Source organism: Pongo abelii, chromosome 15 (assembly GCF_028885655.2).
Source record: "Pongo abelii isolate AG06213 chromosome 15, NHGRI_mPonAbe1-v2.0_pri, whole genome shotgun sequence".
Taxonomy (NCBI): Eukaryota; Metazoa; Chordata; class Mammalia; order Primates; family Hominidae; genus Pongo; species Pongo abelii.
The window spans coordinates 23,415,075-23,440,621 of NC_072000.2; the positions used below are offsets into that span (position 1 = coordinate 23,415,075).

Below are 25,547 nucleotides of genomic sequence, written 5' to 3' on the forward strand. Positions count from 1 at the left end.
CTTAAGGACAACTGCTACGAGGTTTTTCTACACCTCAGTTTGCCATTTTTGAACTTCATTTAAATAGGCCGATACAGTGTATACTCTTCTGTGTCTAATTTTTTCAGTCATCAAGTTTGTGAAATTATCTTCCTCTGTGGCAGATGTTCAAAAAAATTTTATATCATTTACTTTAGAAAAATTGGTTTAGATTTTGTCTGTGTAGATTTTTAGACTGGATTTCTGTAGTGTCACAAAAACTTCAGATGCTCAAATTCTTTTTTAAATTGTCGATTTTATTTCTTAAATTAATGTATTTAGATATCCCAGTTGGTTGAACATCTCCTTGACAACACTCCCCTTTAACCCAATCTTCCATACTTAGCTGTACTAGCTGTATAATTTGTAATAACTCATGAAAACCCAGACACATACATAGGAATAGGAATTGGAATTCTGAAAATTTTAAGTGTAATTGGAAAATCAAACCTATGCTCACTTCATTAACCGATCTCTGTTTCTCTTCTATTCAGGTAGCTGAAATTAAGTCCCTCCCAAAATCAATGAATGAGACAAACCATTCTCGGGTGACAGAATTTGTGTTGCTGGGACTGTCTAGTTCAAGGGAGCTCCAACCTTTCTTGTTTCTTATATTTTCACTACTTTATCTAGCAATTCTGTTGGGCAACTTTCTCATCATCCTCACTGTGACCTCAGATTCCCGCCTTCACACACCCATGTACTTTCTGCTTGCAAACCTGTCATTTATAGACGTATGTGTTGCCTCTTTTGCTACCCCTAAAATGATTGCAGACTTTCTGGTTGAGCACAAGACTATCTCTTCTGATGCCTGCCTGGCCCAGATTTTCTTTGTTCATCTCTTCACTGGCAGTGAAATGGTGCTCCTAGTTTCCATGGCCTATGACCGTTATGTTGCTATATGCAAACCTCTCCACTACATGACAATCATGAGCCGCCGTGTATGTGTTGTGCTCGTCCTCATTTCCTGGTTTGTGGGCTTCATCCATACCACCAGCCAGTTGGCATTCACGGTTAATCTGCCATTTTGTGGTCCTAATAAGGTAGATAGTTTTTTCTGTGACCTTCCTCTAGTGACCAAGTTAGCCTGCATAGACACTTACGTTGTCAGCCTACTAATAGTTGCAGATAGTGGCTTTCTTTCCCTGAGTTCCTTTCTCCTCTTGGTTGTCTCCTACACTGTAATACTTGTTACAGTTAGGAATCGCTCTTCTGCAAGCATGGCGAAGGCCCGCTCCACACTGACTGCTCACATCACTGTGGTCACACTGTTCTTTGGACCGTGCATTTTCATCTATGTGTGGCCCTTCAGCAGTTACTCAGTTGACAAAGTCCTTGCTGTATTCTACACCATCTTCACACCTATTTTAAACCCTGTAATCTACACGCTAAGAAACAAAGAAGTGAAGGCAGCTATGTCAAAACTGAAGAGTCGGTATCTGAAGTCTGGTCAGGTTTCTGTAGTCATAAGAAATGTTCTTTTCCTAGAAACAAAGTAAACTTATGAGACTGTTACCACTTTAGCCCTGTCTCCATATGCTTACAAGTGGATTCACTGTAATCTTAAAGCAAATCAACTTGGCCTGTGGGAAAGGTCAGTTGATTGATTTGAAGCAAACTGTAATGATAATAAAAACTCATGAAATAAACTTTAGTGATTTTAAATATTCTTTCTCCATTGTATATTTTTTAATATCCTACTTTGTATTCTTTATTTTAAAATTTCTTAACATATAGACTTTGATGACATTGAGAAAATGACATTGCCTTATAAATGGTTAATATACTGTTATCTCTCCCTTTGAAAACAGTACTACTCACACCAACTTTGGAGTAATGACAGGTGCCTATCTCCAAGCCACAGAGATAAGAGATCTATTTATAAGTATATGATATGTGATATACAGCATGTGATAGATCTAGATACGAATGCATTTTATACTGCACTATATATCTGACAGCACATGAAGACACATCTATGAATAGTGTGAAAGATACAGTAAAATGTAAAAGGGCATGACTAACCAGCAGAAGGCACTTACATTCAACACTTTCACAAACCCTTCATCACAGTGGCTGCTTAATATATGTTGTTCATGAAAAACAACCACCTGAACAAATTTATTTACTGGTGTGTTTTGTATTGGCCTATGTTAACTTCTGTTTAATACCGATAAAATAATCTGGGGAACCAGAGATGAGTTATAATTCTCTACCACTTATCTTCATGATAGTAGGAGTCTGAATCTTAGTATAAAATATTTTCCCCCTAGATTTTTATGATCTTATCTTCTCAGAGTATTTTTATATTAGTATTTGGTAGATGTAATTTTTCTATGTGGATGTTTTAATTCAGTTGACATTTCATTTTTAAATTGCCCAAGTAGGCTCCGAAAATGACAGAACCCTATTTCAAGACCTTAGAGTTCATCATAAATTTACCTCTGCTTGATCACTTACAAGACCAAGATTTTTGGGGATTTGCCACTACAGGCTATTTTAGGCCTTTCCTCTTTTATAGCATTCAAGGCTATTTCTATATTTTTTTACTGGGTTCTAGTCACAGTCTGGTATAATGTTAACCGATTGTTTTCCAGACTCAGTCTTTAGAGTCTCCTAAAGGGATTCAATAATTCCTGTTAGTGAAGGGGAAAACATGTTTCTGAGCCAAAGGGTTCCAAGTTATTTAAGAATAACAAAATGAAAATAAAACAAATGTGCATTAACATTTAAGTATAAGAAAAATATTAAATACAAAAAAGTATAAGTAAAAAAAGTAAGTATAAAAACGTAGTAAAACTTTTTACAATAATACAACACTTCCACAATTTTATAATATTTTTGCATATTCTAATTTTATGCACAAAACAAATGATATATTGTGGTATTAGTACTAATTACAACTGAGTTAACATTGAACAACAAGAAATGTAGTAATAGTTTTACATCTTTTTAAGCTTTAAAATATCTCTAGGATATATTTATTCCTTTCATTTTACATATGATAAAAATAAAGTAAAGAAGCATTAAGAATATGGTGCAATATTATAAAGCTAGAAAATAGAAGAATGGATTTCCTATGCAGGTTTTGTGGTGTTTTGTTTTTTTGGTTTCTTTGACCCAGATGGCACACTTTTTAAATGTATTACTGCTTATAGTAATACATTTACTGTGTATTATAGTTGGAGTACAGTGTGCCTTGTCCAGAAAATATGATTCTCTGGTTATCCTCTCACACACTTTTTCCTATTCCTAGTATGCAAAAAAGTCTCTGAATATTATGTTTTTCACTAAAGAGGGTACCCAAGTTCCTTGCAAAGTTACTCAAATAACAAGAGCGCAGGGTGACTGGTACAGTTTTTCTGCAAACTGGACATTAAAATAAAAGCACAATGGGTTTTTCTTAAAGCACTAACCTGTTCTTTAACAAAAATTATAAAGGCTTAAAAAGAGTCTATAAAAATCTTACCTTATGGTCAGGCATTAAAATTGGATAAATATGCCTACAAGGTTTTATTAAAATTGAGTTTAACATTAATGGCACGCTAATATAAAGATGAAATTTAGCTTATCTTGTATAAAATCATACAGGAAGCATTGTCAAATATAAAATGGTGTTTGGCTTTCTTTGGTCTAAAAACTAATAAAAATAGGTGCTAAAGAGAATTCAGAAGGAAAATGGATATTGCTAGACCAGAGAGAAATGTTATCCAAGCCCCTTATAAGGGAGCTCTTGTTCCAACTGCATCAAGGGACCCATTGTGGGCCCCAAGCCATGTGTGAGGCAGTCCTCAGAGTTTATGGGTGCATAGGAATTTATACCCTGGCCAAATGGGTTACAGACAGTTGCTTAGTAAAAGATTACCCCTTGGGGGAAGGAGTCCAGGCTTAAGGCCATTCCAAAGTATCCAGAATGATTACACACAGATGCCTCCAATTGGTTGTCTAAAATATTTATTAGTAATAGTAGATCACCTTACTCATTGGATAGAAGCTATTCCCTTTTCAAGTACAACTGCTAATAATGTAGTCAAGGCTTTAATTGAAAATATTATATCCAGGTTTAGATTAACAGAAGACATTAATTCATGCAATGGGACTCATTTCACAGCACATGTCATTAAGAAATTATCCCAGGTACTGGATGTAACATGGGATGATCATACTCCCTGGCACCCACCTTCATTAGGGAAAGTAGAAAGACCTATTACCCTGTTAAGAGTCTGAACTGCTCCCCAAAAAGACATAGGCCTATCCCCTTAAGAGATGCTTTATGGATCACCTTATCTACATTCTACTACTGATCTTCCTACATTTGAAACAAAAGATCAGTTTCTCAGAAATTATATACTTGGTTTATCTTCCATTTTATCTTCCCTCAGAACTAAAGGTCTTTTAGCACAGATGCCACCTCTAGAGTTTCCAGTCCACCAACATCGGCCTGGGGACCACGTCCCCATCAAATGTTGGAGAGAAGGAAAAGCTGGAACCGGCCTGGGAAGGACCTTACCTAATGCTCCTAACTACTGAAATCACAGTCCAAATACCAAAAAAAGGATGGACCCATTACACCAGAGTCAAGAAAGCGCCACCCCCTCCAGAGTCATGGGCCATAGTCCCAGGGGAAAACCCTACCAAACTAAAGCTAAAAAAAATTTAACTTCCTTTCATCTATTCTATTACTCCTTCTTTCCTCACTCTATTGCTGACCACCTAGTTATTAATGTAACTAAGTCAATTTCACCTCAAACTGTTACATTTGATGCTTGCCTTGTTACATCCTGTGGAGACTTTTTAAGTCAAAGACAGCTCTCCACTTCAGAAAAGTACCTCTGTCCTTCCTGGCTCTTCTCAGACTGGACATTATTGAATTAGGATCATTTAGTCTGGGAAGATTTCAATGAGAACCCCGGCGTCAGCTGGGGTCTTGCCTCCCATAGGCAGAGCTTTTATGCTGAAGTTGGTCCAATGTTCTGTGGACCACTAAAGAGCAAGAATGGGCTGCCTCAACCAGTAGTTGTAATTTCCTAAAGCCATACATTCATTTTACTAAAGGAATGGCTTCACCTAGCTGTCAGCTAAACCAGTGCAATCCAATACAGGTTATTATCCCAAACCCTCAAAGCTCTTCCCCTTCTCTAAGCCAGTTCCCTTCTTTAAGCCGGTTTTTATGGTATGGGGGATGAGGTTTCAGGAACAGACCCTTTCAGATACTTTGAAATATGTTTCATTGATCCCCCACCACCTACACCTTCCCCTAAGCCTTCTTCCAAAACCTCTCACAATGAAACGGTTGTTCCTCCTCCATCTAATGGTAGGACCAAAGTAGATGATGTAGAAGTAAATGATTTAAAACAAACTTTAGTAATAACGACAGGATATCAAGATGCAAATGCCTGGTTTGAATGGATCAAATATTCCATCTGCAGGTTAAACAAAAGCAACAGTTATGCTTGAGTGCATGGAAGGCCAGAGGCCTAGATTGACCCCTTTCCACTAGGGTGGTGCTCCAGTCGACCAGGCATGGGCTGCATGGTAGCTCTTTTCCAGGATTACACAGCCTGGGGTAACAAGTCATGTCAAGTTCTCTCTCTGCTATATCCCAAAATTCAACACTCTGCAAGTCAGCCCCCGAAAGACCATCCAGCTTCCGTCTCCCCACATTAATTTCACTTCTTGTCTCTCATGACAGGGAGGAAACTTAGCATTTCTTGGAGACCTGAAAGGATGCATAGAGCTTAATACTTTCCAAGAGCTTACCAATCAGTCAGCCCTTGTTCATCCCCGAGCAGATGTATGGTGGTATTGTGGTGGACCTTTACTGGACTCTCTGCCAAGTAACTGGAGTGGCACTTGTGCTCTTGTCCAGTAGGCTATCCCTTTCACCCTGGCATTTCATTAACCAGAGAGAGGAAAAATACAACATCATAAAACAAGGGAAGCCCTTTATGGGTCTTCTGACTCTCACATTTATTTAGATGTAATTGGGGTCCCATGAGAAGTACCAGATAAATTTAAAGCCAGAGATCAAATAGCTGCAGGATTTGAGTCAATATTTTGGTGGGTGACAATGAATAAAAACATAGATTGGATAGATTACATTTATTAGAACCAACAGTGGTTTATTAACTACACTAGAGATGCTGTTAAAGGAATAGCTGAGCAATTAGGGCCTACTAGCCAGATGGCTTGGGAAAATAGAATAGCCTTAGACATAATATTAGCAGAAAGAGGAGGAGTCTGCATCATGATTAAAACTCAATGTTGTACCTTCATCCCAACAACACCACCCCTGATGGAAGTACAACAAAGGCATTGCAAGGTCTAACTGCCCTGTCCAATGATTGAGCCAAAAACTCAGGAGTGAATGACCCCTTCACAGGGTGGGTAGTAAAAAGATTTAGCAAATGGAGAGGAATCATAGCCTCAATTCTTACTTCTCCTGCAGCTGTAGTAAGTGTACTCATTCTTATCAAGTGTTGTGTCATACTATGCATCTATGGGCTAGTGCAAAGACTCATAGAAGCAGCATTTACTAAAACCTCCCTTAGCTCTCCTTCACCTTATTCAGATCAGCTTTTTCTTTTAGAGGATTAAGTCGAGCAGCAAAGCCAAGATATGTTAAAAAAAAAAAAAAAAAAAGTTTGAAGAGGAAATACTATGAAAATTGAAAGGGGGAAAATTGTAGGATATCATAAATTCCTCCTCAAAGGTTTTAGCCTACAAATTGTTAAGTGCAATGAGTTCTGAGATCCCCTCCAAAGAACCAATGTATCAGCATGTTTGGCTCCCCGTTCTTTGTTCTTCATTTTAAAGTTAATTTCCTTGTTCTTTATGTCTCCTTGCCCCTAGTTTCAGTAAATAACCTCCTCCTACCCTCTATCACCTGCTCTGACCCTAGTCACCCTTGTTCACCTGCTCTGATCTTAGTCATCCTTGGTCATCTGCTCTGCTCTTAGTAATCCTGAGTCACCTGTTCTGTAACTGTTCTTCCCACCAAACTACTCATCCTGCCACTCTGGCTCGTACCTCTGTTCTCTTTAAAATAGCCAATCTGAATTAGCTTAGATGTGTGGTCTGACCCTAGCCAATAGGGAAATGACACAGCAGCAGGGGCTACCTGTGTCAGGGATAAGAACCCCTTCCCCTCCCTTGTTCAGGTGTGCTCTCACCGTTGCTCCATCCATGAGACACACCCTTCTATAGAAGTAAAATTGCCTTGCTGAGAAAATTCATGTTTGAGTGCTATTTCTTTTGTGGCACCAAATATTTATTTCCAACACTCTCTTCTAGCTATTTTGTAATATACAGGCTACCACATATATGTGAATAGAATAGGAAATAATTGATCATATAGAGTAGAGATTGGTAAATTTCTTCTGTAACAGGCCAGATATTAAATATTTAGACTTTATGAGGTGCATACAGTCTCTGTTGCACATTGTTCCTTACTGTTGCATTTTTTTCTTTTTTATATCCCTTTAAAAATATAAAAATCCTTCTTAGCTTGTGGGCCATACATAAACAGACTATAAGTGAGATTTGGCCCATGGAGCCATAATTTGCCAACCCTGGCTATAGATAATCAATTATAGTAGGGGACACAGAAAGCAAGTAAACAAGCAAACAAACAATAAGTAAGTGTTAAACTAGCAAGAAAACATCACTACCTATAACATATAAATCACTCCCAAGGGATCCCTTGTAATATTATGGTGATCTCGTCTACTCTCCTCCCACCAGAGAACCACTGGCCTACTTTTTGTCACTTTAGATTAGTTTGAATTTTGTAGAGTTTTAGAAAATTGAAATCATACATTAAATACTAATTTTTTAATCTGTTTTTCACTTTGTCTAATCATTTTTTCAATTCATACATGGTCATTACAGGAAAGGTGTCTGGATCCAGACTCCAAGAGAGGGTTCTTGGATCTCATGTAAGAGAGAATTCAGAGTGAGTACACAGAGTAAAGGGAAAGCAAGTTTATTAAGAAAGTAGAGGAATAAAAGAATGGCTACTCCATAGACAGAGACACCCCAAGGGCTGCTTGTTGCCCATTTTTATGGTTATTTCTTGAGTATATGCTAAACAAGGAGTGGATTATTCATGCCTCCCCATTTTAGACCATATAGGGTAACCTCCTGATGTTGCCATGGCATTTGTAAAGTGTCATGGCGCTGGCAGAAGTGTAGTAGTGAGGACGACCAGAGGTCACTCTTGTCACCATCTTGATTTTGGTGGGTTTTGGCTGACTTCTTTGCTGCAACCTGTTTTATCAGCAAGGTCTTTATGACCTGTATCTTGTGCCAACTTCCTATCTCATCCTGTGACTTAGAATGCCTTAACCTTCTGGAAACGCAGTCCAGTAGATCTCAGTCTTATTTTACCTAGCTCCTGTTTCAGATGGAGTTGCTCTGGTTCAAACACCTCTGACATTTCCCCCTCACTTTTATAAGAGAATCCTTAATACTAAGGGCTACAAAGGGATGAAGATCCATCTTCTGAAACTTCTTCAGGCTGAATAGAGGTAATGATATTCCTGCCTAATTATTAGGGTCCCCTGTATTTGGGGTAGAGAGGAGCTCAGTCAGAAAACATCAGTATGGTGAGGGCCATTCCTAACTCTGAGTTCTGACAAAAGGTAATATCTGGGAGATTAATAAGTGTTTAATTTAAGGAAACATTGAATAAGTTTATCCTACATTCCCACACAGAGAGTACAACAGCAATATATTCCACAAGAGTAAAGCAAAATAAGTAAAAATATCCTAAGTGAACTAAATTAGAAGGCTTTCCATGAACTGGGCAATTGTTGGAACCAAGCTAATATCAGATTACTAGCCAATTCCAATATGTGCCCAGAATTAGAAATATTGATTCAGATTTTTACATTATCCATTCCTCTTGTTTCTTCTGAACAGCAGTCAGAGACCACTGGTTGGCTTAGGAGGATTCTTGTTAAAGTCTGGCCAAGAACTTAGCTATCAAAAGTTGGCAGTAAAAAAAGAATTTGATTTCAAGTTTGCAGGAATTCTTACCAAACTGACTTAACAGGATTTTTCACTAAAACATGGCTAGGTAAGTCAAGAGAGTAGGGTGTTGTGTCAAAAAAGAACAGGGGTGGCTATACTAATATTAGAAAAATTCGGCTTTAAATAAAAATGTTTACAAGAGACATAGAAGGATATTATATACTCATGAAAGGTTAAATACAGTAAGAAGATATAACAATCACAAACGCTTACAAACCACCAAAATATTTGAAGCAAAAACTGACATAATGGAAGGGAGAATTAAGCAATTCTACAATAACAGTTTAAGACTTCAATACCCTACTTTCAATATGGATAAAACAACCAGATAGAAGATAGGTAAGGAAAATAGAGGACTTAGAATAAACCAAATAGTTCTAACATGCACAGAATATTTACCCAACAACAGCATACACATTCTTCTCAAGTGTATATGGGATATTTTCCAAGATAGAAAATATGTTAGGCCCAAATTAGGTCTCAGGAGATTTAAAAGATAGCTATCACACAAAAAATATTTTCTGACCACAACGAACTAAAATTAGAAATCAATAACAGAAGTAAAACTGGAAAACTGACAAAATTGTGGAAATTAAATACACTCTTAAACCATCAATTGATTAAAGAAGAAACCACAGTGGAAATTAGAAAATATTTAGAGACTAATGAAAATGACAACACAACATACCAAAACTAATGGGATACAGCAAAAGCAGTATGAAGGAGAAAATTTATAGTGATAAATGCATACATTATAAAAACTAAAAGTTTTTTTTCAAGTTGACTAGGGAAATTACATACCAGCTCTTCTCAGAAAGATCAAAGTTACCAGTGAAAGAACAAGTTTTGAATGGAAAGTATAGAGAAGTGAGGACCTGTTGGAGTGCTCATGGGAAGAAGCTGCAGCACAGAAGAAGAATGCAGCAAGACTCTGGCTGATATCAACCTCTGAGCAACTCAGAGCTTAGCCAAAAGGGTAGGTGGAAGTTGCTTCTTTCTACACCCCTCTGACGACCTGCCGAGTGCTAAATGGTTGGGGAGGCCCTTTGCTCTTGCTAGCCAGGGAAACACAATCAGTAATGATTACAGAATTTCCTGAGAACACAGAACCAGTGGCCAGCTCGCACAGCCATACCCACTCTCCTTTTGGACCTGAACTGAGATGGTGGGCACCATACTGGTTGTGCACCAGTGTGTCACTTTCCTTCCCAAGGATCCTCTGCCATTAAGTCACTGCACCACCAGACCAACTGCAAATATACTCCACAACCTGCTCTGACTTTGGCAAGCACAAGGGACCAGTGGGTGCCTGGGGAATTGTAGGTTCTCTGGAGGTCTTACTCTCAGTACGGAGTCACACTTTAAGGAGCCGGGGAGCACAGCCTGCCAAAGTATTCCCTGGGACAAAGGAAATACAGATGTGGCACCAACTGAGGAACGAGACAGCATCAATATCCAGGAATAATTATGAAGAAGAGGATCGTCTCCCACCTTTCATCCACTGTACACTGTTATGAATGCAGCAGCAGTTCTTCCTGCAAGAGCTGGTGAGTGTGCACTGAAAGAAAGTGATTCTTTGTGCTTTCAGCAGGTGTGGTGGATCCACCCCTGCTGAAAATGAGACTGCGCCTGCTCTGGCTTTCACAAGGGGTGGGGTTCAACTCCCCCTTCCAACACAGAGTGGCAACACCCTGACAAGAGAGGATAGACTACAAAGTTGTGTGTCCTGTACTGGAGGAAGAGGGTCTACCCTGACCCTCATTATAGTGGTAGCCATCAGAGAGGCAGATCCATGGCCCACAAAGGCACTGCACTGGGAACTAAAGGATGAAGATTTTACAAACAAGGTCATGAGACCTGTGACAGGGATATGATAGGGAAGTAGACTGCATTTCTGCTAGTTCAGGATGAAGAGCTGGTGCACCCCTCCATCTCTTTCCTGGAGGCTTCAGGGCACTCCATCATGATCTCTTCCTGCCATGCTCATCAGCGCAAATTCATCCACTGGGCAGCAGCTTACCTGCCATATCATACTCCTAAGTGCTATATACTGGACTACAGCTTGAACTGCACCATCAAATAAAAAATACATGGCTATACCAAACAATATCTGATAAAGCCACCACACAAAGCGTATCCACAACCAACATGTAGAGCCTTGTCCCCCACCAAAAGCATTCAGAAACTAAGCCAAATATAATACACAACATCCACCACAGTTACACCTTCAAAGGAAAAAAAATAAAGAGCCCCATCCATACAATACAAATTCAAAAATAAGAAGCAACACTTTCCTCAGATGAGAAAAATCAGCATAAGAACTCCAGCACTACAAAAAATCACAGTGTTTCAACATCTCCAAAGGATTCCACTAGCTGCTTAGCACTGAAACCTAACCAGATTGAAATGTCTGAAATGACAGATTAAAAAATTCTAAGTATGGGTTGTAAGGAAACTCGAGATTCAAGAGGATGTTGAAATCCAATAGAAAAAAAAACAGTAAAATGATTCAGGATATGAAAGATGACATAGGTATATTAACAAAAACCTAAACAGAACTTCTGAAATTGAAAAATTTACTACACGAATTTCAAAATACAATCAGAAGACTTAACTGCAGACTAGACAAGCAGAATAGAGAATGCCAGAGCTCAAAGACCATGTTTCAAATTAACTCAGTCAGACAAAAATAGAGGGAAAGAATTTAAAAAATGAACAAAGTCTTCAAGAAATATCATATGATATTATGTTAAACAACAAAGACCTATGACTTACTGGCATTCCTGAGAAAGAATAAGAAAGAGTAAGCAAATTGGAAAACATATTTCAGGAAATAATTAAATAAAATTTCCCCAATCTTGTTAGAGACATTGCCATCCAGATATAAGAAATTAAGAAAACTACTGAGAGATACTAAACCATATGACCATCCCCAAGGCAAATAGTCATCAGACTATTCATGATTAATGTGAAATAAAAAAAAAATCTCAAAGGAAGCTAGAGAAAAGGGCCAAATTACACATAAAGGGAATACCATCAGACTAACGGTGGACATCTCAGCAGAAACCTTATAAGCCAGAAGAGATTGGGGTCTATTTTTAGCATTTTGAAAAAAACATAAATGCCAAGCAAGAATTATACATCCCACCAAACTAAGCCTTATAAACAAAGAAGAACTAATCTATTTTCTAGACAAGAAAATGCTAAGGGAATTTGTTACCACCAAATCAGTCCCAAGAAAATTTTTAAAAGAGTTCTAAAAATGGAAATGAAAGAATAATACTTGTTATCATAAAAGCACACATAAGTATAAAGCTAACAGACCCTATAAAGCAACTACACAATCAAGATTACAAAAAAAACTACCTAACAACACTACAACAGAACAAACTCTTACATATAAATATTAACCTTGAATGTAAACAGCTCAATTGCTCCATTTAAAAGATAGAGTGGCAAATTGGATAAGAAAACAAGACACTACCTTCTGTTGCCTTCAAAAGACCCATCACACATGTAATGACACCAATAGGCTCAAAGTACAGTGATGAAGAAAGATCTATCAGACACATGGAAAAAGGGCAGGTGTCACAATTCTTTTTTTTTTTTTTTTTTTCTGAGATGGAGTTTCACTCTTGTTGCATAGGCTGGAGTACAATGGTGTGATCTCGGCTCACTGCAACCTCTGCCTCCCGGGTTCAAGTGATTCTCCTGCCTCAGGCTCCCTAGTGGGTGGGATTGCAGGCGCCCACCACCACACCCAGTTGATTTTTTTGTGTTTTTAGTAGAGATGGGGTTTCACCATGTTGGCCAGGCTGGTCTCAAACTCCTGACTTCAGGTGATCCACTCACCTCGGCCTCCCAAAGTGCTGAGATTACAGGCGTGAGCCACCATGCCTGGCCATGTCACTATTCTTGTATCACATAAAACAGACTTTAAACCAAGAATAGTAACAAAGGTAAAGAAGGGCATTATATAATAATAAAGGACTCAATTCAATAAGAAGATTTAAATATCCTGCATACATATGCATCCAACATCAGAGCACCCAGATTTATTAAAAAACTACTACTAGATGTAAGAAAAGATACAGATAGCCATGCAATAATGGTGGAGGACTTCCACACACCACTGACAATATTAGACATACCATCAAGGCAGAAAACTCACAAAGAAATTCTTGACTTAATCTGTACACTTGACCAAATGGACTGAATAGACATCTACAGAATACTTCACCCCAAAACAAAAGAGTATGCATTCTTCTCATCTATGCAGGGAACATTCTCTAAGATTGGCCACATGCTCAGTTATAAAGTAAGTCTTAATAAATTCAAAAAAATCAAAATCATGCAAAGCATCTTCTCAGACAACAATGGAATAAAATTAGAAATCAACACCAAGAGAAAATCTCAAAACCACACAAATACATGGAAACTAAACAACTTGCTCCTGAATGACTGTCGGATAAACAAGGAAATTAAGGTAGAAATCAAAAACTTCTTTGAAATAAATAAAACTTGAGACAAGACAGACTAAAACCTCTAAGGAGTAGTGAAAGCAGTGTTACAAGGAAAGTTTATAGTGGTAAACTTCTACCATCAAGAAGACAGAAGGCATGGTAGCTCATGCCTGTAATCCTAGCGCTTTGGGAGGCTGAGGCAGACAGATCGCCTGAAGTTAAGAGTTCCAGAGCAGCTTGGCCAACATGGTGAAACCCCATCTCTACTAAAAAAAATACACAAAGTTGCCTGGCATGGTGGCGGGTGCCTGTAATCCCAGCTACTCGGGAGGCTGAAGCTGGAGAATCGCTTGAACCCAGGAGGTGGAGGTTGCAGTGAGCAGAGATCACACCATTGCATTCCAGCCTGGGTGAGAAGGGTAAAACTCCATCTCAAAAAAAAAAAATAGAAGATAGAAAGATCACAAATAAATAACCTTTCCTTGCCTCTAAAGGGACTAGAAAAATATGAACAAACTAAACAAAGTTAGCAGAAAAAAATAACTAAGATCAGAACAGAAGTCAATAAAATTCAGACCACAAAAAATATAAAGAATCAATAAAACAAAAAGTTGGTTATTTGAAAGCCTAAACAAGAATGATAGAGGATTCGCTAGGTTAATAAAGAAAAGAGAGAGAAGATCCAAATAAGCAAAATCAGAAATGACAAAGATGACATTACAACTGATACTACAGAAATACAAAGGATCCCCAGAGATTACTATGAACATATTTATGTGCACAAATTAGAAAATCTAGAGGAAATTGATACATTCCTGGGAATACACAGTGTTATAAGACTGAACCAGGAAGAAATGGAAACCCATAACAGACCAATAATGAGTTACAAAATTGAATCAGGAAAAAAAAAAACCGTACCAACCAAGAAAATCTCTGGACCAGATGGATTCACAGCCGAATTCTACCAGACATAAAAAGAAGAGATGGTACTAATCCTAATAAAACTATTCCCCCAAATTGAGAAGGAGATATTCCTCCCTAACTCATTCTATGAAACCAATATTATTCTGATACCAAAATCTGGCAAGGACACAACAAAAAAAAGGAAAATAAAACTATAAACCAATATCCCTGATGAACATAGATGCAAAACTGCTCAACAAAATGCTAGCAAACTGAATATAGCAGCACATCAAAAAGATAATTTATTATGATCAACTGGGCTTTATTCCTGGAATATAAGGAGAGTTCAACATATGAAAATCAATAGAGGTGATTTACCATATAAACAGAATTAAAAACAAAAACCATACAATCATTCTAATAGACACAAATAAAACACTTGATAAAATTCAACATCCTTTCATGCTAAAAATCCTCAACAAACTAGGCATCAAAGAAATGTGATAAGAGCTACCTATCACAAAAGGAGAGCCAACATTATATTGAACAGGCAAAAGTTGAAAGAATTTTCCCAAAACTTGAAATAAGACAAGGATTTCCACTCTCATGATTCCTATTTAATAGAGTACTAAAAGTCCTAACCAGAACAAACAGGAAACAGAAAGAAATGAAAGTCATCCAAATTAGAAAAAAAAAGTCAAATTATCTTTGTTCACTGATTATAATTCTACACATAGAAAACACTGAAGATTTCTCCAAAATAATCCTAGATCTGATAAACAACTTTAGTAAAGTTCAGTCAACATACAAAAATAAGTAGCACTTATAAACACCAATAACATTCAAGCTGAGAACCAAAGCAAAAACATAATTTCATTTACTACAAGAAAAAAATAAAATACCTAGGAATATATTTAATCAAAGAGATGAAAGATTTTTGCAAGGAGAACTTCCAAACCCTGATGAAAGAAATCATAATTGACACAAACAAATGGAAAAACATTGCATGCTCATAAATTGGAAGAATCAATATAATTTAAATAGCCATACTACCCAAAGCAATCAACAGATTTAAAACAATTCCTATCAAATTACCAATATCATTTTCTTCAGAATTAGAAAAAACAATCTTAAAATTCATACAGAATCAAAAACAGCCCAAATAGCCAATGCAATTCTAAGCAAAAAAACAAGGCTGAAGGCATCACATTACCTGACTTTAAACTGTAATACAAGGCTCTAGTAACCAATACAGCCTGGTATTGGTAAAAAAAAATAGACATGTAGATCATGAGAACAGAAGAGAGAACCCAGAAATAAAGCCTCACACCTATAACCAACTGATAGTCATCAAACTTGACAAAAATTAACAATGGCGAGAGGACACCCTATTCGATAAATTGTGCTGAAATAACAGGCTAACCACATACAGAGGAATGAAATAGGATGAGTACCTCTAACAATACACAAAAATCAACTCAATGTGGATTAAATACTTAAATGTAAGACCTCAAAGTATAAAAATTCTAGGAGAAAGCCTAGGAAAATATCTTTGGGATATTGGCCTAGGCAAATAATTTATAACTCAGATCTCAAAAGAATATGTAACAAAAATAAAAAGTGGCATCCCAGCACTTTGGGAGGCCAAGGCAGGTGGATCATCTGAGGTCAGGAGTTCAAGACCAGCCTGGCCAACATAGTGAAACCCCATCACTACTAAAAATACAAAAGTTAGCCAGGTGTGGTGGTGGCTGCCTGTAGTCCCAGCTACTCAGGAGGCTGAGGCAGGAGAATCGCTTGAACTTGGGGTTGAAGGTTGCAGAGAGCCAAGATCGGGCCACTGCACTCCAGCCTGGGCAACAAGAACAAAACTCTGTCTGTAAATAGATAAATAAATAAATAAATGGCAATTGTGACTTAATTATACTAAAGAGCTTCTGTACAGCAAAAGAAACTATCAAGAGTAAAAAGAAAATATACAAAATTGGATAAAATATTTGCAAACTATTCATCCAACAAAGGACTAATATCTAGAATCTATAAGGAAATTAAACAAATCAACAAAAAAAAGAAACCCATTAAAAACTGGGCAAATAAAGAGACATTTCTCAAAAAGAGGAATACAAGTAGTCAAAAAACATGAAAAATGCTGAACGCCATGAATCATCAGAAAAATACAGTACAAAGCCACAGTGAGATTTCATCTCACACCAGTCACAATTGCTATTATTAAAAAGTCAAGAAACAACAGGTGTTGGCAAAAATGCAAAGGAAAGGGAACACTTATACAATGTTGGTGGGAATGTAAATTAGTTCAGCCACTGTGAAAAGCAGTATGTAGATTTCTCAAAGAACTAAAAACAGAAATATCATTTGACCCAGCATTAGATACCATTATTGGGTATCTACTCAAAAGAAAAGATATTGTTCTACCAAAAAGACACTTGCATTCCTATGTTTATCACAGCACTATTCACAATAGTAAAGTCCAAAAAGTCATAGTATCACCCTAGGTGCCCATCAATGGTAGACTGGATAAAGAAGATATACACATACACCACCAAATATTATGTAGCCATGAAAAAGAATAAAATCCTGCCCTTTGCTGCAACATGTGTATTAGTCCATTTTCATACTGCTTTAATGAACTACCTGAGACTGGGTAATTTATAAACAAAAGAGGTTTAATTGACTCACAGTTTCACATAGCCTCAGGAAACTTATAATTATGGTGGAATGTGAAGGGGAAGTAAGCCACATTTTACATGGCATCAGGAGAGAGAAAGAGGGAGAGGGAAACTACCAAACACTTTTAAACCATCAGATCTCGTGAGAACTCATGCACTATCACAAGAACAGCATGGGGGAAACTGCCCCCATGAACGCATCACCTCCCACCAGGCTTTCCCTTGACATGTGGGGATTAAAATTCGAGATGTGATTTGGGTGAATCAGCAAAGTCATGGTATCAACCTAAGTGCCCATCAATGGTAGATTGAATAAAGAAAATGTTTATTGTCACTGAATATTGTATAACCATAAAAAGAATAAAATTATGCTCTTTGCTGCAACATGGATGCAGCTGGAGGTCATTATCCTAAGCTCATTAATACAGAAACAGAAAATTAAATACCACATGTTCTTACATATAAGTGAGAGGTAAAAAATGGCCACACACAGACATAAAGATGGAAATAATAGACACTGCATTCTCCAAAATGGAGAAAGGAGGGAGAGGAGCAGGATTGAAAAACTCCCTATTGGGTATTCAGCAATCTCATTACTGTGTGTTTACCCTGTATTAGTCCATTCTCACTCTGCTATGGAAGAAATACTTGAGAAATACCTGGGTAATTTATAAAGAAAAGAGATTTAATTGACTCACAGTTCTACATGGGGAGGCTTTAGAAAACTTACAATCATGGCGGAAGGCACTTCTTCACAGGGCAGGAGAGAGAATGAGTGCCAGCAGGGCAAATGCCAGATGCTTAGAAAACCATGAGATATTGTGAGAACTCACTCATTATCACGAGAATAGTAGGGGGAAAACTGCTCCCATGATTCAATCGCTTCCCACCAGGTCCCTTCCATGACACATGGGGATTAGGGGAACTATAATTCAAGATGAGATTTGGGTGGGGACACAGCCAAACAATATCATTCTGCCCCTGGCACCTCCCAAATCTCAGGTCCTTTTTACATTTCAAAACCAGTCATGACTTTCTAACAGTCTCCCAAAGTCTTAGCTCATTCCAGCATTAACTAGAAAGGCCAAGTCCAAAGTTTCATCTGAGACAAAGCAAATTCCTTTTACCTATGAGCCTGTAAAATCAAAAGCAAGTTAGTTACTTCCTAGATACAATGGGGGTACAGGCATTGGGTAAACAAACCCATTCAAAATGGGAGAAATTGGCCAAAGCAAAGGGGCTACAGGCCCCATGCAAGTCCAAAATCCAATAGTGCAGTCATTAAACCTTAAAGTTTCAAAATGATCTCCTTTGACTCCATGTCTCACATCCAGGTCATGCTGATGCAATAGGTAGGCTTCCGTGGTCTTGGGCAGCTCTGCCCCTGTGACTTTGCAGGGTACAGCCTTCCTCCCAGCTGCTTTCATAGGCTAGCATTGAGTGTCTGTAACTTCCAGGTGCATGGTGCAAACTGTCAGTGGAGCTACCATCCTGGGGTCTAGAGGATGGTGGCCGTCTTCTCACAGCTCCATTAGGCAGTGACTCAGTGGGGACTCTGTGTGGGTGCTCCCACCTCACATTTCCCTTCTGCATTGTCCTAGCAGAGGTTCTCCATGAGGGCCCCACCCCTGCAGCAAAGTTATGCCTGGACATTCAGGTATTTACATACATCCTCTGAAATCTAGGAGGAGGTGCCCAAACCTTAGTTCTTGACTTCTGTGCACCCACAGGCTCAACACCACATGGAAGCCACCCAGGCTTGGGGCTTATACCCTCTGAAGCAATAGCCTGAGCTGTACCTTGGACCCTTTTAGCCACAGCTGGAGCTGAAGCAGCTGGAATGCAGGGCACCATGTCCTGAGGCTGCATAGAGCAGGGGGGCCCTGGGCCCAGCTCACAAAACAATTTTTCCCTGGTAGGCCTCTGGGCCTGTGATGGGAGAGTCTTCTCGGAAGGTCTCCGACATGCCCTGGAGACATTTTCCCCATTGTCTTGGTGATTAACATTCAGCTCATCATAACTTATGCAAATTTATGCAGCTGAGTTGAATTTCTCTCCTATCACGTCATCAAGCTGCAAATTTTCCAAACTGTTACGCTTTGCTTTTTCTTGAACACCTTGCTGCTTAGAAATTTCTTCAGCCAGATACCTTAAATAATCTCTCTCAAGTTCAATGTTTCGTGGATCTCTAGGGCAAGGACGAAGTGCCACCAGTCTCTTTGCTAAAGCATAGCAAGAGTCACCTTTATTCCAGCTCCCAACAAGTTCCTAATCTCTATCTGAGACCACCTCAGCCTGGCTTTCACTGTCTATATCACTATCAGCATTTTGGTCAAAGCCATTCAATATGTCTCTAATGTGAAAGGAAAATAAATCTTGGGGCCCCAAAATCACTAAGCTAAAGGAAAAAGTCAACCTGGGAACTGCTTAGGGACAACCTGCCTCCCATTCTATTTAAAGTCACCCCTCTGCTCACTGAAATAAATGCATATCTGATTGCCTCCTTTGGAGAGGCTAATCAGAAACTCAAAAGAATGCAACCATTTGTCTCTTATCTACCTATGACCTGGAAGCCCCCTCCCCATTTCCAGTCTTCTTGCCCTTGCTTCGAGTTGTCCCACCTTTCCAGAACAAACCGATATTCATTTTGCATATTTTGATTGATGTCTCATGTCTCCCTAAAATGTATAAAACCAAACTGTGCCCCGACCACCTTGGGCACATGTAGTTAGGACCTACTGACACACAGGCACACATCCTCAACTTTGGCAAAATAAACTTTCTAAATTAACTGGGACCTGTCTCAGACTTTTGGGGTTCATACTAGGAAGTTCCAAACTTTACCACATCTTCCTGTCTTCTGAGCCTTCCAAGGCTCTAGAAATTTCCATGCTTACCAATATTTTTCTGTCTTCTTCTGAGCCCTCCAAACTCTTCCAACCTCTTCCTGTTACCTAGTTCCAAAGTTGCTTCCACATTTTTGGGTATTTTAATAGCAGCACCCCATGTCTGGTACCAATTTACTATATTAGTTCATTTTCAAGGTGCTATGAAGAAATACCCAAGACTGGGTATTTTCATATCTGGGTATCTTTATATCTGGGTATCTTTATAAAGAAAAGAGGCTTAATTGACTCACAGTTCCACATGGCTGGGGAGACCTCAGGAAAACAATCATGGTGGAAGGCACCTCTTCACAGGGTGGTAGGAGAGAGAATGAGTACCAGTAGGGGAAATGCTAGATGCTTAGAAAACCATGAGATCTCAGGAGAACTCACTCACAGTCATGAGAACAGCATGGGGAAAACCGTTCCCACGATTCAATCACTCCCCACTGGGTCCCTTCAATGACACATGGGGGTTATGGGAACTCTAATTCAAGATGTGATTTGTTTGAGGACCCAGACAAACCATATCATACCCAAAAGAATATAAATCATTCTACAATAAAGGCACATGAAAACATATGTTCATCACAGCGTTATTCACAGCAAGGACATGGCATCAACCTAGATGCCCATCAATGGTGGATTGAAAGAAAGAAATGGGGTACATATACACCATTGAAAACTATGAAGCCATAGGAAAGAACAAACTCATGTCCTTTGCAGCAACATGGATGGAGCTTGAAGCCATTATCCTAAATGAATTAATGTAGGAACAGAAAGCCAAAATCTGCACATTCTCACCTATAAATAGGAGCTAAACATTGAGTACACACGGACACACAGAAGGGAAATACAGACACTGGGGTTTACTTGACGGTGGAAAGTGGGAGGAGAATGAGGATTAAAAAACTGCCTGTATGGTTCTACACTCATTACCTGGGTGACAAAATAATCAGTCTGCTAAACCCCTGTGACATCCAATTTACCCATGTAATAAAGATGCACATATAACCCTAAACCCAAAATAAATGTTGGAAGGAAATTAAAACTACCTATTGGAGATTATGTTTACTGTTTGGGTGAAGTGGTTTTTACAGAAGCCCAAACCCCAGCATTACACAATATATCCATGTAACAAACCTGTATATGTACTCCTTGAATCTAAAATTTAAGAATATTACATTAAAAAATAAAACCCAGAAAGTTTTCAAATCAACAATTTAACTTTACAACTTAAAGAACTTGAAAAAAATAAAACAAACTACACCTGAACCTAGCAGGAAGCAGGAAATAATAAAAAGTAGAGATCATTGAAATAGAGAACATAAAACAATAGAAAAAATCAATGGAATCAAAAGTTGGTTATTTGAAAAGACAACAAAATTGGCAAACTTTAGCTAGATGAACTAACAAAAACAGAGAGAAATCTCAAATTACTAAATCCAGAAATAAAAATGAGAACAGTACATTACTACCAACTCTAGGGAAACAAAAAGGATTATAAAAGAGTACTATGAATAATTGCATACCGACAAAATGAATAACCTAGACAAAATGTACAAATTTCTAGGAGTACAAGACCCAGGAAGACTTAATAATGAAGAAATAAAAACTATGAAAATATCTATAACTAGTAAGGAGATTGAATTAGTGATCAAAGTCTCCCAACAAAGAGAAGCCTGGACATGGTGGCTTCACTAGTGAATTTTACTACCATTTAAGGAAGAATTATTTTGCACCCATTCTCTTCAAAATTTTTTCAAAAAATTTAAGAGGAGGGAATACTTCCTAATTTATTCTATGAGGCCAATATCACCTCGATACCAAAGCCGGACAAAAAAACTAGAGGAAAAGAAAACGATAGGCCAATGTCACTTCTTAGCGTTGTTGCAAAATCCTCAACAAAATACTAGCAAACTGAATTCAATAGCACATTAAAGAGATTCTATACTATGACCAAGTGGTATTTATTCCTACTATACAAAGATGTTTTAACACAAAAAATCAATGTAATATATCACTTTGCATTAACAGATGAAGGGGGAAAACAATTGATACAGAAAATCATCTGAAAAAATTTAACATCTTTTAATGACAAAAGCACTTAACACTAGGAATAGAAGGAAACTACCTCAATACAAATTAACAGGATACAAAAGTTATCATATAACAATTGTATTTCTATACACTAACAATGAACAGTCAAAAAAGAAAATTAAGAATATATATTATATATCTCTTTATATATAGAGAGAGAGAAAGAGTGAGATGAGAAAGATGACAGAGAGAGAGAAAGGCAGAGAGAGAGAGGAGATTTATTAGGGGAAATTGGCTCACTGATTATGAAAGCTGAGAATTCCTCCACCTGCACCCTCAGCTTCTTGGAAGGTACCTGTTCACATTGAGGGAGGATATTCCCTAATCAGTTTCCCGACTCTCACAGCAATCTCCTACATAAACTCCTTTACAGACACACCTTGGGCAGCCCAATCATTCTAATCAAGTGCCAAACCACCTGGATTTCCATTCCAGCAGAAGCAGGACAGGTTCAGTGCCTGCTGAAGCATTGAGAATAACTAATACAATGATTGAGACTAAATAATGCTTTATCAAATATTTGGGTATAGAAATACAATTGTATTAATTGTGGTTAATTTGCAGATTCTTGATAAGTAATGATGCTGAACTTTCTTAGTGATATCATTTAGTAAACAGAAGTTCTTAATTTTCATGAAGCCTAGTGTGGTAGTTGATTTTTAGTTACAAATGGACTGCATTAAGAACTTCTGTTTACCAAATGATATCACTAAGAAAGTGAAAAGGTAAGCCGCAGATAATATTAGATAATTGTAATACATATATCAACAAATGAGTTGTTTATATCATATATAACAGATTTCTATAGGTCAGTAAGAAAATGCAAATGACTCAACAATTGAGCAAACAAATTGAATGGACATTTCATGAAAAAGATTTTCAAATAGAAAATAAACATATGAGATATTCAGCATCATTACTTATCAAGGATATGCAAATTAACCACAATTAGTACTCAGCATAGTGACTAAATTATTTTTCTTTTTGAAGGTAGATGTTGAGGAGAATATGGAGCAATGTAAATTCTGTTACAATTCTGTAAATTGATACAACTGTATCTGAAGCATGTTTTACAGTTTCTTATCAAATTAGATATACATCTACTTTAGGATTGAAAAGTTACACTCCTAGTGTACATCCATCAGAAATGAATGTAATGTCCATCAAAATATGTAATGTTCATAAAAGCTTTTTTTGTATTAGTCAAAAATGAGAAACTACCCAAATGTCCAGCAACAGTACAATGTATAAACAAATTGTAGTATGCTTAAATAATGGAAGAAATACTAAAGATTGTTAGTAATAAAAAATGTACAATGATACAATAACTAGAATAAATTTCAGTCATAATGTCAAATCAAAGTAATCAACACACATAGAAAGGGTATATATTTTATAATCCCATTTATACGAAGTTCAAACACAGGCAAAATTAATCAAAGGCGATAGAGGTTATAAAAGAGGTTAGCTTTAGGCGTTTTGTTGGGAGGAGTGAGGAAGTCATCTGAGGCATTGCAAATGTTCTGTCTCCATCTGGTTGGAAGTTTACATAAGCAAAAATTCAATCAGCTGTAAATTTAGGTTTGCAGTAAATGTTTCAAACATTTGCATTGTTTAATATCCTTGAAGTCTAGAGAACTTTCATACATTAATAAAGAAAATATGATAAACATTCTGAAATTAAAGTGACAAACGAACATGCAATTTTTAGAATTAAAAGATGTGTGACTAATAAAAATCTGAAAAGATGTTCATCCACAGTGCTGCTGAGGCAAATGCAAACTAAAATGTACTATCATTATTACACATCACATTTAAAAAATTATCATTAAAATTGAAGAATGATGTTATCTAGTGTAGGAAAGAATATGAAAATAGCATCACATACATGGCTCATGGAAGTATACATTACTGCAGTTTTTTGGGGGGGAAATACCTGTCCACATTTGTCTCAGAAATTTTACTTTCAGCCTCTGTCTCTTACATATACTGAATAGCAGTCTGAAGAAATATGAACAAATTGTTCACTTTAGAATCTTTTATTATAATGATAAAATAGTAGATTATCTACATGCCCATTGATAGAATATTTTATTATAACATACCATATTTGATGGTTTTAGTATCATATATCAGTTAAAAACTAATTAGAACTATAGCCGGGAGTGGTGGCATGGGCCTGTAATCCCAGCTACTCAGGAGGCTGAGGCAGGAGAATTGCTTGAACCAGGAGGTGGAGGTTGCAGTGAGCCAAGATGGGGCCACTGCACTCCAGCCTGGGGGACAAAGACTCCATCTAAAAAAAAATTAATAATAATAATTAGAGCTAAATATGGCACATGAAATCACATCCACAATATATTACTGTATTGAGGAAAGCCTTTCTCGCTCTTTCTCTTCCCTCTCTCTCTTCCCCTCTCAGTGGTATAGAGGCAGAAGTAGAAGAAAGTGGAAACTTTTACATTTACTTAAGACATTTTTGTAATATTAAACAAAATTAAATTAAATCTAAAGTCAATAATTCTGATTAGAAAATGTACTCCAGATAAAGCAGTACAAGCAAAGGTGTACTGGTAGAAGAAATGCAAGGCCCCTCAAGCCAAATTTTCCTTAATGTTTCATCACCCTTTCCACTAACCTCGGCCGTGTGGGCCAGGGGGACCCTTACCTCTCTATAAAATCCAGCTGACATTATTACAACTCTCATATCTTCTTTTCCCCTTCTATTAATTGCTTTCTACCCTCACATCCCACTATCATTCAACACATATATTTTTATGTTTCATAATTTCTGACAAAGGGTTGATTAAAAATTTTTAATGATTTCCTTTGTGATTTGACTGTGAGTAGCTGAATCTTGAAATCCCTAAACATCAAAATTTCCTAATGGTGGCCAGTGTAACCAGGGGTTTTCATCTTAATTCATTAATTTTCTTGGTCGATAATATCTAGGATGGTTGTATACTGTTAATGTGCCAGGAGTCCATGACTGCAGGACCTAAGAATTTACAGACAAGAAGGTATGTAATTTGACTTAAAATCTATTATACTGACAGCCTTTCTTCACGCTCCTGTCATCAGGACCCACCTGCAGAATTAGTATTCAATGCTAATTGTGCTCTTTTTCAATATAATATTGTCTATGCAATGTTATATTGTGTAAATCAAACAATGCATTTTTAAAGGTTTTAAGAGTATATGGCTAGCATAATTAACAATCTTTGCCTCTGGGAATTGGGAAGATAATTATTTTCTTCATGTTTTTCATGATTCTGAAACTGAGATTATTTGACGTTGTATCTAGACAACAACTTTTACTCTCAAAACAAATTAAATGGATTATAATTAAGAGAAATTATTACCTGAAAATTAAATAAAATGTTAAGTAATAATTAAGTTGCAGAAAGAGAAAAAATCCATTTTTTTTATTTTTGTATGTAAAAATAAAATGTCATGAA

General features: G+C 37.3%; 1 protein-coding gene across 1 annotated transcript; it reads left to right on the forward strand.

The window, feature by feature from the left end:
• The first annotated feature begins 350 nt into the window (after positions 1-350).
• LOC100456994 (olfactory receptor 4K15) lies at positions 351-1,587 on the forward strand. The gene has a single exon (XM_002834756.5). The coding sequence runs from the start codon at positions 471-473 to the stop codon at positions 1,515-1,517; it is 1,047 nt and encodes a 348-aa protein (XP_002834802.3). The 5' UTR covers positions 351-470; the 3' UTR covers positions 1,518-1,587.
• The last annotated feature ends 23,960 nt before the right edge of the window (positions 1,588-25,547 follow it).

Excerpts from the sequence above, each read along its gene's own strand:
- LOC100456994 (XM_002834756.5), top strand. The coding sequence starts at position 471 with ATGCTCACTTCATTAACCGATCTCTGTTTCTCTTCTATTCAGGTAGCT.